Source organism: Crocuta crocuta, unplaced genomic scaffold (assembly GCF_008692635.1).
Source record: "Crocuta crocuta isolate KB4526 unplaced genomic scaffold, BGI_CrCroc_1.0 scaffold97, whole genome shotgun sequence".
Classification (NCBI taxonomy): Eukaryota; Metazoa; Chordata; class Mammalia; order Carnivora; family Hyaenidae; genus Crocuta; species Crocuta crocuta.
In genome coordinates, this window is record NW_027531999.1 from 355,165 (window position 1) to 369,391 (window position 14,227).

The following is a 14,227-nucleotide window of genomic DNA, read 5'->3' on the forward strand; positions in this document are numbered from 1 at the left end:
CCAAATTTCACTTGATATGTAATTATTATCTTATTGTATTTTTTAAATTTTTACCTTAATCACTACAGAAACATAAAAATCCGAGGTTAACTGTTAAAAAAAAAGGAAAAAGATCTTTGCTCTTTTGGTCAGTTTTAATTTTTTTCATTTTATGTAATATGATGAAATCAAGCTTTTCTCATACCACATCTGTTATCTTGTTTGGCCCAAAAACCATTTGATGCTATCAATCTATCACCCCATTTATGTTTTCCTTTTTTCATTTCATTCTTAGAATCTTAGTTATAGAAAGAATTATTCTTCATACTTGGAGTTCTAATAGTTGTTGTGTTTTGATGGCTGCTAGCACATTTTTGATTGGGCTACCAAAATTTAACAGTTGGTAACCCCACTTATTTTGAACCAGAGGGAGCCATTAGTTTTAATGAGGCAGCCATCCTCACATACTTGAATCAGATTGGCAATCAGCTTCCTGGTAATTGGATTAGTAGAATACTCTGAGTTTCAAGTTTCCATGCAATTTGCATATTCATACAAGTCCTGCTTCATTCTGATTTATAACTCTTTTATATATATTTACAGGACAGACTTTCAAATTCTAAGTGAATGACCATTTAAAAAAGAATTTGATTGATAAGAGCTAGCTCATAGTTACATGAATCTTTAAAATTCCTAAAGTTTAGAGAGATTGATAAATGTGATTTCCTATTTTTATGTGTTTAGGAAAATAAGGTATATTTTCTATCCAAACACTACTCTTATTATATATACCTTTAGTTCTATGGTAAATCAGATTGTTTTACTGCAGTCTAATTGCTGAATATATATACATATATATATATATGTATATATATTTCATAAAGCTATGGTTCAGTGTATTACTCTGGAATTTTAAAGCAGCTTCTAGCATTTTCTATAGTAAGTTATCAATTTGTATGATTGTAATCCATTACTTTAAAAGGGTGGTAATCTTCTGTATTCTGTGACATGCCTCCAGTCTTTTCCCTCCTTCAATTGCCTGAACTATTCTGAAGTAATAATTTATTTTAGCAGCTAGCAGGAGACACAACTATGATAAAGTAAAAGCATCTGAGAATGGGCATCACCTAACCTCTACTATAAGAGTCATATTCTTACTCAAAACAGGAGACATGGTAATTTCCCACAAGTTATTCAAAGTATTAAATGAGTTAATATATTAGGAATGTGTTATGCTTAATATGAGTAATATATTTGCTATCTGTTTCTACATAATAAATTATCCCCACACATAGCTGTTTAAAACTAACAAACAAAACATTTATTATCTCACACAATTTCTTAGGTTCTGGAACCTGGGAGTATCCTAACTGGGTTGGCCTGGTTTAGGATTCTTCCTGAGGTTGTAATCAAGATGTCAGGTGGGGCTGTTGTCTTTTGAAAGCTTTACTGGGCTGGAGAATCCACATCCAACCTTCAATTCACCACTGGGTTTCTCCAGGGAGTTGCTCATAATATGAGCTAACTTATTCCAGAGAAAGTGATCACAGAGAGAGTACATTACCAAACTGCTCTTTGTGAATTTGTCTCCAAAAGTCACACATTATCACTTCTGTTTCATTCATTCTGTTACTTAGAAACTGGCCACTAAGTCCAGCCTAAATTTAATGGAAGATAAGTAAGTGAATACTAAGAGGAAAGATCATTGGAGGCTAGCTACCACACATAAGGTGCCATTACCTACTTTATTTAACACACTATCATAAGGTGGCACAAATACAAAACTATTTCTTCCTTCTTTAAGGAATGCAGTAAAAGAAAGAAAGAAAGTTAAGAAAAATTATTGTGTATTTGTTATAAAATCAACATAATTATATCATATTAAAATAAATACAAAACATATTTTATAATAAAATTTATATAAAATATCTTAGTATTAATTAATAGTATTAAACAAAAACTTAAAGCTATATATATTAAACTTATTTAACTTAATTATTTAATTAAACTTGAGGTATCATGGATAAACTTATTGGTTATTAATTGGGCACAAATGATGAAAGATTGTCAATGATGCGGATACTTATCAAAGATGAAAGTTAAGTTGGGTTAGGAAAATGAATAAATTTAGGATGATAAAGTAAAGTTAAATAGTGGTGGGTGGAAGACAAAGGATTTCTATACCATTGTGGCAGCATGAACAAAATTAGTGAAAAATAAAAAGTGTGGCTTCCAGGGCGCCTGGGTGGCTTAGTCAGTTGGGCGTCCGACTTCAATTCAGGTCTTGATCTCACAGTTTGTGGCTTCGCCCGCGTTGGGCTCTGTGCTAACAGCTCAGAGCCTGGAGCCTGTTTCAGATTCTGTGTTTGCCTCTCCCCTGCTCACATTCAGTCTCTCTCTGTCTTACTGTGAAAAATAAATAAAGATTAAAAATTAAAAAAAAAAAGAATATGGCTTCTTTATGAGACTGGAAACTTTATTATAACATAAGATAGAAGGATGCTCTAAATGCAGTAAGTAGGATTAAAGACAGGATATCAATCATGGAATATATTTAACAATCCTATCTTAGTTCAAGGAAAAAATTAGAAAGGTTTAAATGTGAGAAATATGAATGATAGGATTATATATATCTACATATCTCTATCTCTATTTGGAGACAAAGAGGTAAGTCATCAGACTCTGCCAGTTGTCCACATGATTTATGTTAAAGAGTTGGCCAAAAGTATAGCACTGAGTATTAAATCAGAAGACAAAAGCAATTCATTTTAAGAAAGAGACTTACCCTTTTGGTTGTGATCTTAATCAACTTTGGGTTATCATACAGATTTTCTCTCTGAGAGCAGATTTGAAGATAGATAAAATCTGAAATTGAAGAGAACCAAGGCAACAAGAAATAGAAGGACCACAATCTTAAAGATGAGGGAAAGGCATGAATATGAGATCCATATCTTCATGCCTTTTCTCTTTAAGGTATTGGACACTTCTTACACTGCAATAATTAAATGCCAGGAAGAAAAGAAAAAGAGGTAACAGATCAAACTAAGCTGAATTTTGAGCATGCTCACAAGATTGGAGTGATAAAATTGGACATTTATAACTTGCTAAAAAGGAGAGCCCTGGTAAACATTCATCAGTTTCAATTAAAAATTATTATACAATATTATCTAAGAGTAAGAACTAACAAAAAATAGACTGGAAATCTCTAACTTTGAATTTACCCATTGCCTCATTTGATCAACATGAACTTCCTCTATGTGAAGTACCTTCCAAAGGAAAATATTGACTCTTTTTAGGAACAGGTTAAAGTCATCATCCTGAGCTCCTGCAATTTTTTAAATGCTTATTTATTTATTTATTTTGAGAGGGTCACATCGAGGGACAAAGAGAGAGAAGAGAGAGAAAATTCCATGCAGGCTCCATGCTGTCAGCGCAGAGCCCAACATAGAGCTCCATCTCACTGACCATGAGATCATGACCTGAGCTGAAGTTGAATGCCTAATGGACTGAGCCACCCAAGTCCCCCTTCTGCAATTTTTATACACAATTTTAGATAGCTAATCAGTAATCACTAAGTATACCTCTTTGGCCAAGATGGAGAACAGAGACTACATTTACCCTTTTACCTAAAACATATGAGACAAAATAAGAACTGGTTTTCAAGATATTGGAATCTGGCAATGAAAGGTAATAATTACTGAATGATGGAAGACCAATGAGGCACATCTTAAGATGGCACCAATTTATTACTCTGACAAATTGTTCAGGCCATAGCAAAGAGAGAAGAGAACCCAGTTGGAGCCCGGGACAACTCTTAAGTTGAAGAGATAGAGATGAGAGACCAGTGAAAGAGAAAATCAGCTAGAGTTCACAGAACAAAATGATGGAGACAAATTCATACAAAGACAGAATCCAGGAGACTTGCTGGAGGTCTCCTTGAGTAGTCATTAGAGAACTGATTAACATACACATGCCAGGAAACTTCCTGAAGCTAAGGAAAGGACATGCAGAAGGATTAGAGGGAATAGGACCTAGTACTCACACGAGGCTAGGAAGTGAATGTTATACCAGTCAGATTGGAAAATGAGATAATTCATGGTGTATTCATTAAGGTACTCAGTAAGGTATTGCCTCAGTAGAATGCGATAATTATCGCTAGAATAAATGCTGATTGGTCACATCTAACAAATCTTAAGACTCAAAGGTATCCAACAGACTTTATTTAACTTAAATACATCATAGAGCAAATCTCAAGAATATTTGTAAAAATAAAAAAAAAAAGCAGAAATATATGCCATCTAAAACATTAAAATTCACATGGGCTGGCATTCAAAGATTTCTAAGCATGTAAAAGAAGCAGGAATGTGAGGCTATAATGAGAAGAAACAATAAATGAATAAAAATCATCACAGAAGAAACACTAATGTTAGAATTAGCAGTGACATTAAAATAACTATTCTAACAATAGTTTTAAAAGTGTTAGAGAGCTCTTTTTCCAGCTGGAACCATGGAGGGTGCAGAAGAGAAGAAAAAGAAGGTTCCTGCTGTGCCAGAAACCCTTAAGAAGAAGCGAAGGAATTTCGCAGAGTTGAAGATCAAGCGTCTGAGAAAGAAGTTTGCCCAAAAGATGCTTCGAAAAGCAAGGAGGAAGCTTATTTATGAGAAGGCTAAGCATTACCACAAGGAATACAGGCAGATGTACAGAACTGAGATTCGAATGGCTCGGATGGCAAGAAAAGCTGGCAACTTCTATGTGCCCGCAGAGCCCAAATTGGCATTTGTCATCAGGATCAGAGGTATCAATGGTGTGAGCCCAAAGGTTCGAAAGGTGTTGCAGCTCCTTCGCCTTCGCCAGATCTTCAATGGCACTTTTGTTAAGCTCAACAAGGCTTCAGTTAACATGTTAAGGATTGTGGAGCCATATATAGCATGGGGGTACCCAAACCTGAAGTCCGTGAATGAATTGATCTATAAGCGGGGTTATGGCAAAATCAACAAGAAGCGAATCGCCCTGACAGATAACACATTGATTGCTCGATCTCTTGGTAAATACGGCATCATCTGCATGGAGGACCTGATTCATGAGATCTACACTGTTGGAAAACGTTTCAAAGAAGCAAACAACTTTTTATGGCCCTTCAAGTTATCTTCTCCACGAGGGGGAATGAAGAAGAAGACCACCCATTTTGTAGAAGGTGGGGATGCTGGCAACAGGGAAGACCAGATCAATAGGCTTATTAGAAGAATGAACTAAGGTATCTACCATGATTATTTTTGTAATCTGGTCAGTTAATAAACAGCTACTTTGAAATTAAAAAAAAAAAAAAAAATAAAAGTGTTAGAGAAAAGTAGGATATACAGACCTAAAGTGAACATAGAGAAGAAAATAATGTCTGAAATTAAAAATACAATTCAATGAGCTAAAAGCTTGTAAGATACCACAAAAGAAAATGTTAGTAAACTTGAAATACTGCAATAGAAAGTTAAAAATTAAATACCAGAAAATAAATTGATTAACAAAAATAAAAGAAAATGACCTGTGAACTGTGGGATAACTTCATGTGGCCTAATACGTGTATATTTGGAGTCTCCAAAAGGGCAGAAAGAAAGGAGATGTAGAGATAGAAAAGAATATGTATTTAAGGAAGTAATGATAAAAGTATCACTCACTAGAAAAACATAACAATCCTAAAATTTTATTTGCTAGATAATGTAGCTTCATAATATACCAAAACTTTCCATTAGCTTAAAGGAGGACTATCTTGGATTTCCAAAATAATAGAGGGGTATTTAAAATGCATGCTTCCTATTACTGATAGAACAAATCATTAATATTTTAACATAATTAACAAATGAACTAATTGATATATGTATTGATTATATATATATGATTTTTTTATTAACATAATCTATTTTGGAACAATTTTAAATTTATAAAAATTTGAGCTCATATTACAGAGAACTCCCATAACCTCCCAACCTTTCTTTATACCCTTAGTTAGTTTCTTCTATTACTAACGTTTTTCCATTGGTGTGCTACATTTGCTATAATTAAAATAATATTGATAAGTTATTATTAACAAAGTATTGCCGTTCATGCTTTGTGTTACATAGTTTTGTGGATTTGGACACAAGATGACAAAAAATTCTAATGCTAAAAAAGTATGCCAGTAAGTAAATTAATCTGCAGCTAAAACCCTTTCTCCAAAGAAATTATCCATCTCTACCTTGTAAAACATTCCATAAGTTGTAATGAACTTCATTGAAATATAATTTACATACAATAATAACTCTGTGAACTTCTTGTATAAAATTCAATAAGTTTGACATAATATTGAATTATATATAGCTATAATAAATATATAACCATCATCACAATTATGATATTGAAAAGAAGTTGGAAAACTTTTGTAAAGGACAAGGTAGTATATATTATAAGCTATGGAGGCCATGAGGGAAAAATAGGGAAATTCTGTAGGTATTTATATAAAAAAGATAGAAAACAATTTTCCAAAAAATTTTTTTGAAAAGAATTCAAATTATGATTATGGTTGAGTGCCATATTTTTGTACTATGGGTCATTTAATGTAAGAATGCAAATCTTTCTGATGAACAGCTTTTCACTTAATGGGCTTTAAAATTATTGTTCTCATTTGTCATGAAAGGTTTTAAATGATTATGCAATAACACCAGACTCTCATGGAATTTTATGTATTTCACCTTTGATAATGCCTTCACAGTGCATGGCCATATTCTGATATCAGTCTGCTAGCATATATTTCAATTGAGCATATTCATCCCTCCTAAAGCACCTAAAAAACTGCATTGGATCCATCTCTTATATTTTCCTTTTATCACGTCATACATTGCAGGTGAATCACTTCCAAATGAGGAATAGATGGGAAACTCTTCAACTACACAGCTAAATGGATTTTAAAATATGAAATTTTCCTTTGTGCTTGGATCAAGTTAAAAATACATATATTGTAGTTTGAATTCAGAAAATATGTCTCCTCCAAATTAATGTGGCAGTAGAGACCTTGTTTCTTTTAATAGTTGATAGCAGAGAGTGTATATAGAACAATTTGACATTACTTGGGATACAAATGAAATCAGTTGTCATCCAAATGACTTTTCCCTAGTATAGCTTTTGCAAATAGGCATTGTTTTTCATTGTAATTTTAGGTTGACCAATTTAGAGACATTATGAATTATGTAATAAAAACTGTATTTGCAAAGCCATTTTCCTACTTTTTTTCTAAAAAATTATATATTTTTTGAGTGTAGGGATTTTTTTTGCTAGCCCATAGAATTTCTCTATGGTAAGGTACGTTAGCATGCCACAAAACCAATAACGCTTAATTCTAAGAGCAAATGATAACGCTTAATTCTAAGAGTGCTTTTTATAGTCCTGGTTCAATAACACAGTAGTTTTAAAGATTATCATTAAAGTTTTTGCTGATGAATAATATAATAAAACATATTTTCAAAAGCTTTGTTTGTTCAAATAAATCTTTTTCTACTCCCTACATATTTTTATCTTCATTCAGTGTAACCACATCTTAGCAGATTCCATCTCAGGTTATACTAAACGGTGTTTTCTCAACTTCTTTGAAACTAATCTCCTCTTTGTTTGTTCAAAGTAGACCATTGATAGAAGATAATTTTACAGCACTTCAACCTCAGCATCAGTTCCTTGAATAAATAATAACTGAAAAGGATCTGTGACAATTATTGGCTCATCAAGAGCCAAGGAAAACCATTCTAAATCATTTGTCTTGATTTTTATGATATAGATTCATTAGAAAAAAATCAATCATCAAATGTTTTTAAAAAATTGCATAGCACCAAATTAATAAATTTTGCAACATTTAGTGTTAGGTGGATCAACTAGTTGAAATTGTATCAGTATAAATTATCGTGTTCTAATGAATTCATAAAACCCCATAAAAGTTTACAGTAAAGACCCACATGTTGGAGCAAAACAAGATATTCAAAGTAGGTTGAGACGGGCACTTCGGTTACTCAGTGGGTTAAATGTCTGACTTCAGCTCAGGACATAGTCTTATGGTTCGTGAGTTTGAGCTCTGCGTTGGGGTATGTACTGACAGCTCAGAGCCTAGAGCCTGCTTCTGATTCTGTGTCTTCTCTCTCTCTGCCCCTCCCCTGCTCACACTCTGTCTTTCTCCAAAAAATAAATAAACATTAGAAAAAAAATAAGACAACTGTTTCTGTCTCTTTAGAAACCCTTTTACCTCAAGCCCACAGAAAATCTACTTCTCAGGCTGCAGAAATTTTTTTCTTTTAAAAAATGTTACCTACTGCTATTTTCTCTAATGCAATGTAATAAGTGGTGATTAATCTTAATATTCACCAAAGGACTTAAGCCTATTAACTATATAATTGAGCCAATATTAAGAATGTTCCCAGATAGTCAGTTTATGGCATAGTACACATTTGTTTTAAATATCAATATGTAAAAGTACCTTCATCACTTGTGTTAATGTAACGTCAGTAAGGACAGAAGAACATAGACAAACATTGGTATTTTTATTGTGTTCATTAGAAATATTTGATTAACAACTCACAGAAACAGATCTTGACAAGATTCAGCAATATTTTAATAATGAAGTTCATATTTCATTCAATTAAAAGTGCATATTTAAACAATAACCATATTTTTCTAAATGAATGAGTATATATTTATATAGCCAGCTCTTGCTTTCCATACAAAGTCATTTAATGCCATAAGGACTTAGACATATCAGGAACACTATGTAATCCTGTAGGAAAAAAAATGCATTGTACACATGCATGCACATACAAACACACATGCTTTCTCAGTTTCTTACATAGAGGAGAAAAGAAGCTAGGACAGGGAAAAATGGCAAACAAAATGAACAAAATATAACTATTTGAAAATCTCAAGTGTCCTTCCTTGTCTATATATTTATATCAATATTCTGAGCCTGAAAAGTCTTTCTAATGTTGAAAATCATCATTATTTTCTAAATCTTTAATCTTCTACTTTAACTATTTCTTCTCAGGTATAAAGTCCAAATATGAGAGAACTTAAATATGGAGAGAAAGAGAAGAAATGTGACTTGAAACAATATCAGATTGTTCCAAAAGTAGCAGATGACATTATACATAAAAGGAAAGGCCTATGTCTTGATTTTCTTCACCACTAGCATTTTTCCTTTTTTTCCCACTTACAGAGATCCTCAGGTTTTTTTAAAAATCTATAACACTTTCAGAGTAAATTTAAAAGTGCTTTACTGTCATTAAACTTAACAGCATCCATGAGAATTAAATCATTTTTCATTTTGCAGATGAGTAAAATGATCTGAGAAGTTAATTTGCATCTCCAAATAAACTGCATGACTGTTGGTATTCACAGCTATAACATTTGATACACTTTATTAAAAGTATGTATCTTAAAAAGTAATTTTAAATTTTTCATTTGTTTACCTGCTGAATAGACACTAAGATACAGGTTTCTTATGCACACATTTTTAAGGCAAGTATATTAAAGAGGTCTTCATATATCTTTAAATTTAATTTATATGCAATGGTTATATCTAGAAGTTATAAGTTTCTATATAATTCATGGATGGTGAAAAACAACTCATAATGTATGTGGAGATTGAAGAGAGACAAGTATAATATACCATGTTATTAAAATATATTAAAACCAAAGCAACAGAAAAGATACGGCGCAAATTGAGCTTTTGGTGGGATTATACCACTTAGCGTAAAGGAAGACATACATGTACATTTGAGGCAAATTTTGAACCATAATACAAAGAAGGAAAAAAATAAAACAATCTGCAAAATGAAAACATTCTCTGTGACACTAAAACTTAAGCCTACTTTGAATCTCTTTTTTCTAGCTCTGAAAATCACCATTTGTTTCCCTCTAAAAATCTTGATTTCACAACTGGTGAAAACTACTATAGAATAATTTTGATTATGATTCTATAAATCAAGCAATATGTAATTCATGTGGTTCACTTACAAGAATCATTCAGTTCTCAGAAAAAGAAAGAGAGGCTAAATTAACTTGGATGGGACAGGTTTAAATGAAAAGATATCATATTTTACTTGTAATTATAACTTCGCTTATTTATTTATTAGTTTGTTGATTTATTGTTATTCTCTAGTGAGCAGGAATGTAGACTACAGAAAAAGTATATAATTATCTGCTGAAGAAAGCTACGTATTTTGTTGATCTGAGTAGCACAGATGTTGAGCTCCAAGTAAAATAATTTTAAAAATCCTAGGAAAAACAATATAGGCAGTGCATGATAGGATTTGATAACTATAAGAAACTTTTCTAGAATAGGATGAAGCTGAATTTCTTTATCACACAGAATTCACTTCAAGTGGTTTTCAAAGAATGTGGTTAGCTGGTAGGTAGATGAAAGAAGTCATTTTGATTGCACGGTATAGCATGAACAAAACCTTTGTTTGAAGTAATTGAAAGAAGTTTGAGAACCCCAAAATCTTGGCTTTGTAAATAAATGGTGATGGTCCGATCACAATTTCTAGGCACGGTGATTCTAACACTGAGATTCATATTTCTTAAATGACATTTCATATGAAAAAGATTTGTTTTTCTTTTACCTGTTTTGACATTGTAATTCTTTGTGGCTAAATTTACCTAAAATTCGTTTGGCATACTGTAAAAGATAAGTCTGTATTCTCAAATCATTAGTCTCTGAATGGAATGGAGGGTGCCCTCATCAACGCAACAAATAATAAGTATGCTTAAACTTGTTTTTATTTCTCTATTTCTGCTTAGAATTTAAATAAAATATTTTTCTTGTTTTTTTGTTCTTTTACCCATGTTTTACTGCAATTTTTAAATGATCTGTTAGGATTGATCATTTCCCAAGTGCGTTTCTGAAATGGCTTACTTGTTTATAAACTAAAAATGAATTTTAAGAAGTGAACAAACTTTTGTTATCAATGTTGTAAAACTTTATAGCATCTCTACAGTTTTAGAAAGAACATTAGTGTCAGCAAGTTATTTTATTGAAAATGAAAATTTCAGGGTGCCTGAGTGGCTCAGTCGGTTAAGCGTCCGACTTTGGCTCAGGTCATGATCTCACCGTTTGTGGGATCGAGCCCTGCGTCGGGCTCTGTGCTGACAGCTAGCTCAGAGCCTGGAGCCTATTTCAGATTCTGTCTCTCTTCTCTCTCTGACCCTCCCCTGTTCATACACACTCTCTGTCTCTCAGAAATAAATAAAAACATTGAAAAAAAGAAAATGAAAATTTCACATGCAAATAATACCTCAACAAGCTTGACATTCTACAGCTGAGGTTGTTGGCAATGAAACACAGTGGATAATTTAATTAATGCTTAATATAAATCAAACTGACCAGTAATAGATTTTAGTTTTGTCAATGGAAACTGTGATTTTGAGCAATTCTTTAACTACTCTCGGCCTTTTCCTGGGCCTTAATGAGGCGATTAATACTTTTTCTCTAGCTGGTGGACAAGTTTAAGAATTTGCTAATAGGCTCCTAAATTAGATGCGAAAGATCACAGTAGCTACATTTTAGTATTCTAGAACTTCCCATAGCATGAAAGCATGAAAGAAGACTTAAGAAAATGTACTGATAATACAGAATTTTCCTGGGATAAAGGCTTGTAGGGCAAACAAGTAAATTTGTTGCTTAACTCTCCCTATTATAATGTCTCATAATTTTAGCTTTGAGCTTGCAAAACAACTTGTATTTAATTTTCCATTTAAATTGTAACCTCTTTAGGGATTAGAGTGGAACAAGAATACAAATAAAAAAATTCAGAGAAGAGATGTACTTCTGTACCATTTTTTCTTTTCCAACTTTAGAAATTAGCCCAGGCTGGATCAAACAGTAAGAAGCTGACAAATGCGTAAATAGCTTTAAGTGTGGCACTGCAAGACACAGTGCAAGTCCAAGAATTTTACAGTTAGAGAGATCTGTGTTCTCTTACATACTAGTTATATACCCTTTGGTAAGTTACCTTCTTTATGTAAGCCTCAGTTTCTACATCTAAAAAACAGGAAGTGTCTTTGTGATATGCAATGTTCTTAACACCTAAAAGGCTCTCAGCCCTTGAAAATCTCATATTACACAGAAATGAAGGCTCTCTGAAAACCAAAATTAATGGATGGAAATATCAAAGTATGGATGTAAATGGGAGGAAATGGAAGGAAATATCAAACATATGCCCTGTAAGCCATATGTTTAGATGCCAATATGGGTCAGATAGGGATTCAGATAATGATATGATACTCACTTATTAGACAGATCCTAAAATAACCTCAGTTATACACAATAGTGTATCTAGCCACTACTCTTCTTTTACTAAAAGACTTTTAAGAAAATATAAAGTAACAAAATCCACATAGGTATTATCCACATATATATTATTTTATTTTTATTTATTTATTTAAAGTTTATTTATTTATTTTGAGTGCAAGCAGGGGAGGGGTAGAGAGAGACGAAAAGAGAATCCCAAGCAGGCTCCACGCTGGCAGCATGGCACTCGATATCAAGAAGGGGCTTGATCTCACAAACACTGATACCATGACCTGAACTGAAATCAAGAGTCGGACATTTAACCGACTGAGCCACCCAGGCATCCCTACTTACATGTATTATTTTTAAAAAGTTGTTCAGGTATGAAGTATCTGAGTGGCTTACTTGGTTAAGCATCTGACTCTTGATTTTGGCGCAGGTCATGAGCTCACGGTTCATGAGATCATACCCCTTGTTGGGCTCTGTGCTGCTGATGAGGAGCTTGCTTGTGATTCTCTCTCTTTCCTTCTATCTCTGCACTTCTCCTGCTCACACTTGCATGTGGATGTTCTCTCTGTCTCTCTCAAAATAAACAAGTAAACATAAAAAACTAATAAAAAGTTGTTCATTTTTATTTTAGTTATATAACATAATATTATTTAATGAAGTTTATAGAAGAGCTATGTAGCCATGTAGTTATAGAAGTTATGTATGTATGTATGCATTTTTACCTTTGACTTCTTAGATACCCCTCTTGTCAAGAATTTGAATATAATAAGGACTGTCATTTGCTAATTTGTTTCTGTTTTGTTTTTGGTAAATATTCAGGATATCCAGCAGCAGCAGTAGGCTCTCTGCATATGCTTAACTGGGTGGTAAGCATATATATGTTCACTCTATGAGCATTATGCTTAAAAAGGCTTTTAGTCTAATGAATAACATACCAGTTGGCTACTGAGCCAAATTTTAGACATGGCTTAATTTCAAATGCTTAACCATTCGAGTGCTACCTTGAAGTCTGTGATGATTTGAGGACATTATTTTGTGACTACCACCTAAAACAAATACAAAAATAAAAGCTGAAAAAAAATAGGTAAAACAAAAGTCTGTATTTTATAAAAGGAAGAGAACTAGATTAAAAACTTGGAGATTTGGGTTGAAATTTTGACTCTTATACTTACAAGCTAGTCAGCTTAGGACAAATTCATTAGTTTTGCCCTGTGAGCCTCATGTTCTATTAAAATCGAATTAGCAATACTTGTTGTCATTTAATGAGAGTTGTGAGAACAAATTAAAATAATGTCTGTAAAACTGTATTTTATAATAGAGAATGCATTACAAATATGGATATTAAAATTATCATAAATTTAAAACAAGATGTAATTATTTCATGATAATCTGTTTTTTTTTTTTTCCTGAGCCTTTCATGCATGTAAGGAAAAGAAAAAAATCAACTGTACTGCTGATACTTTTACTTGGAAAGTGCAAAAATAGATAAATGAGACTTGAAATCTTAGGGAATCAGAAGCAGTACATATCATGACTCTCCAGAATTACAGGTAATGCTACTTTGAAACTGATGATGCATCCATGAGTTTTGAAATGTAATGTCCTGTCAGTCTCAAAGTAGAGTGAAATGGCACACTGCCCTCTGCTATTTTTTTATTAGTTAAGTTAGTAATAAATATAACGCTCATCTCAGGATGAGGAAGCAACTAAGACTCCTAAATTATGGTGATTATCATGTTTCAGTCCCCTGAAGAAGCCATGGCATGTGTGATTTGTACTTGTTATTTTTATTTATTAATGTATGCTAGTTTCAAAATAATAACAAAGAAAGAAGTATGGATTCCACTCAGAAAACATATAACTAATACAAAACAGAAAGTTGACTCATGAAAATGGATACATATATAGGAAATCCTATGGTGAAAATAGTGCAGAATTGATCCTTT

The 14,227-nt window shown here is 32.7% G+C and overlaps 1 protein-coding gene across 1 annotated transcript; it reads left to right on the forward strand.

The window, feature by feature from the left end:
- The first annotated feature begins 4,472 nt into the window (after window positions 1-4,472).
- On the forward strand, window positions 4,473-5,300 carry LOC144240836 (large ribosomal subunit protein uL30). The gene has a single exon (XM_077775258.1). The coding sequence runs from the start codon at window positions 4,487-4,489 to the stop codon at window positions 5,231-5,233; it is 747 nt and encodes a 248-aa protein (XP_077631384.1). The 5' UTR covers window positions 4,473-4,486; the 3' UTR covers window positions 5,234-5,300.
- Window positions 5,301-14,227: the final 8,927 nt, after the last annotated feature.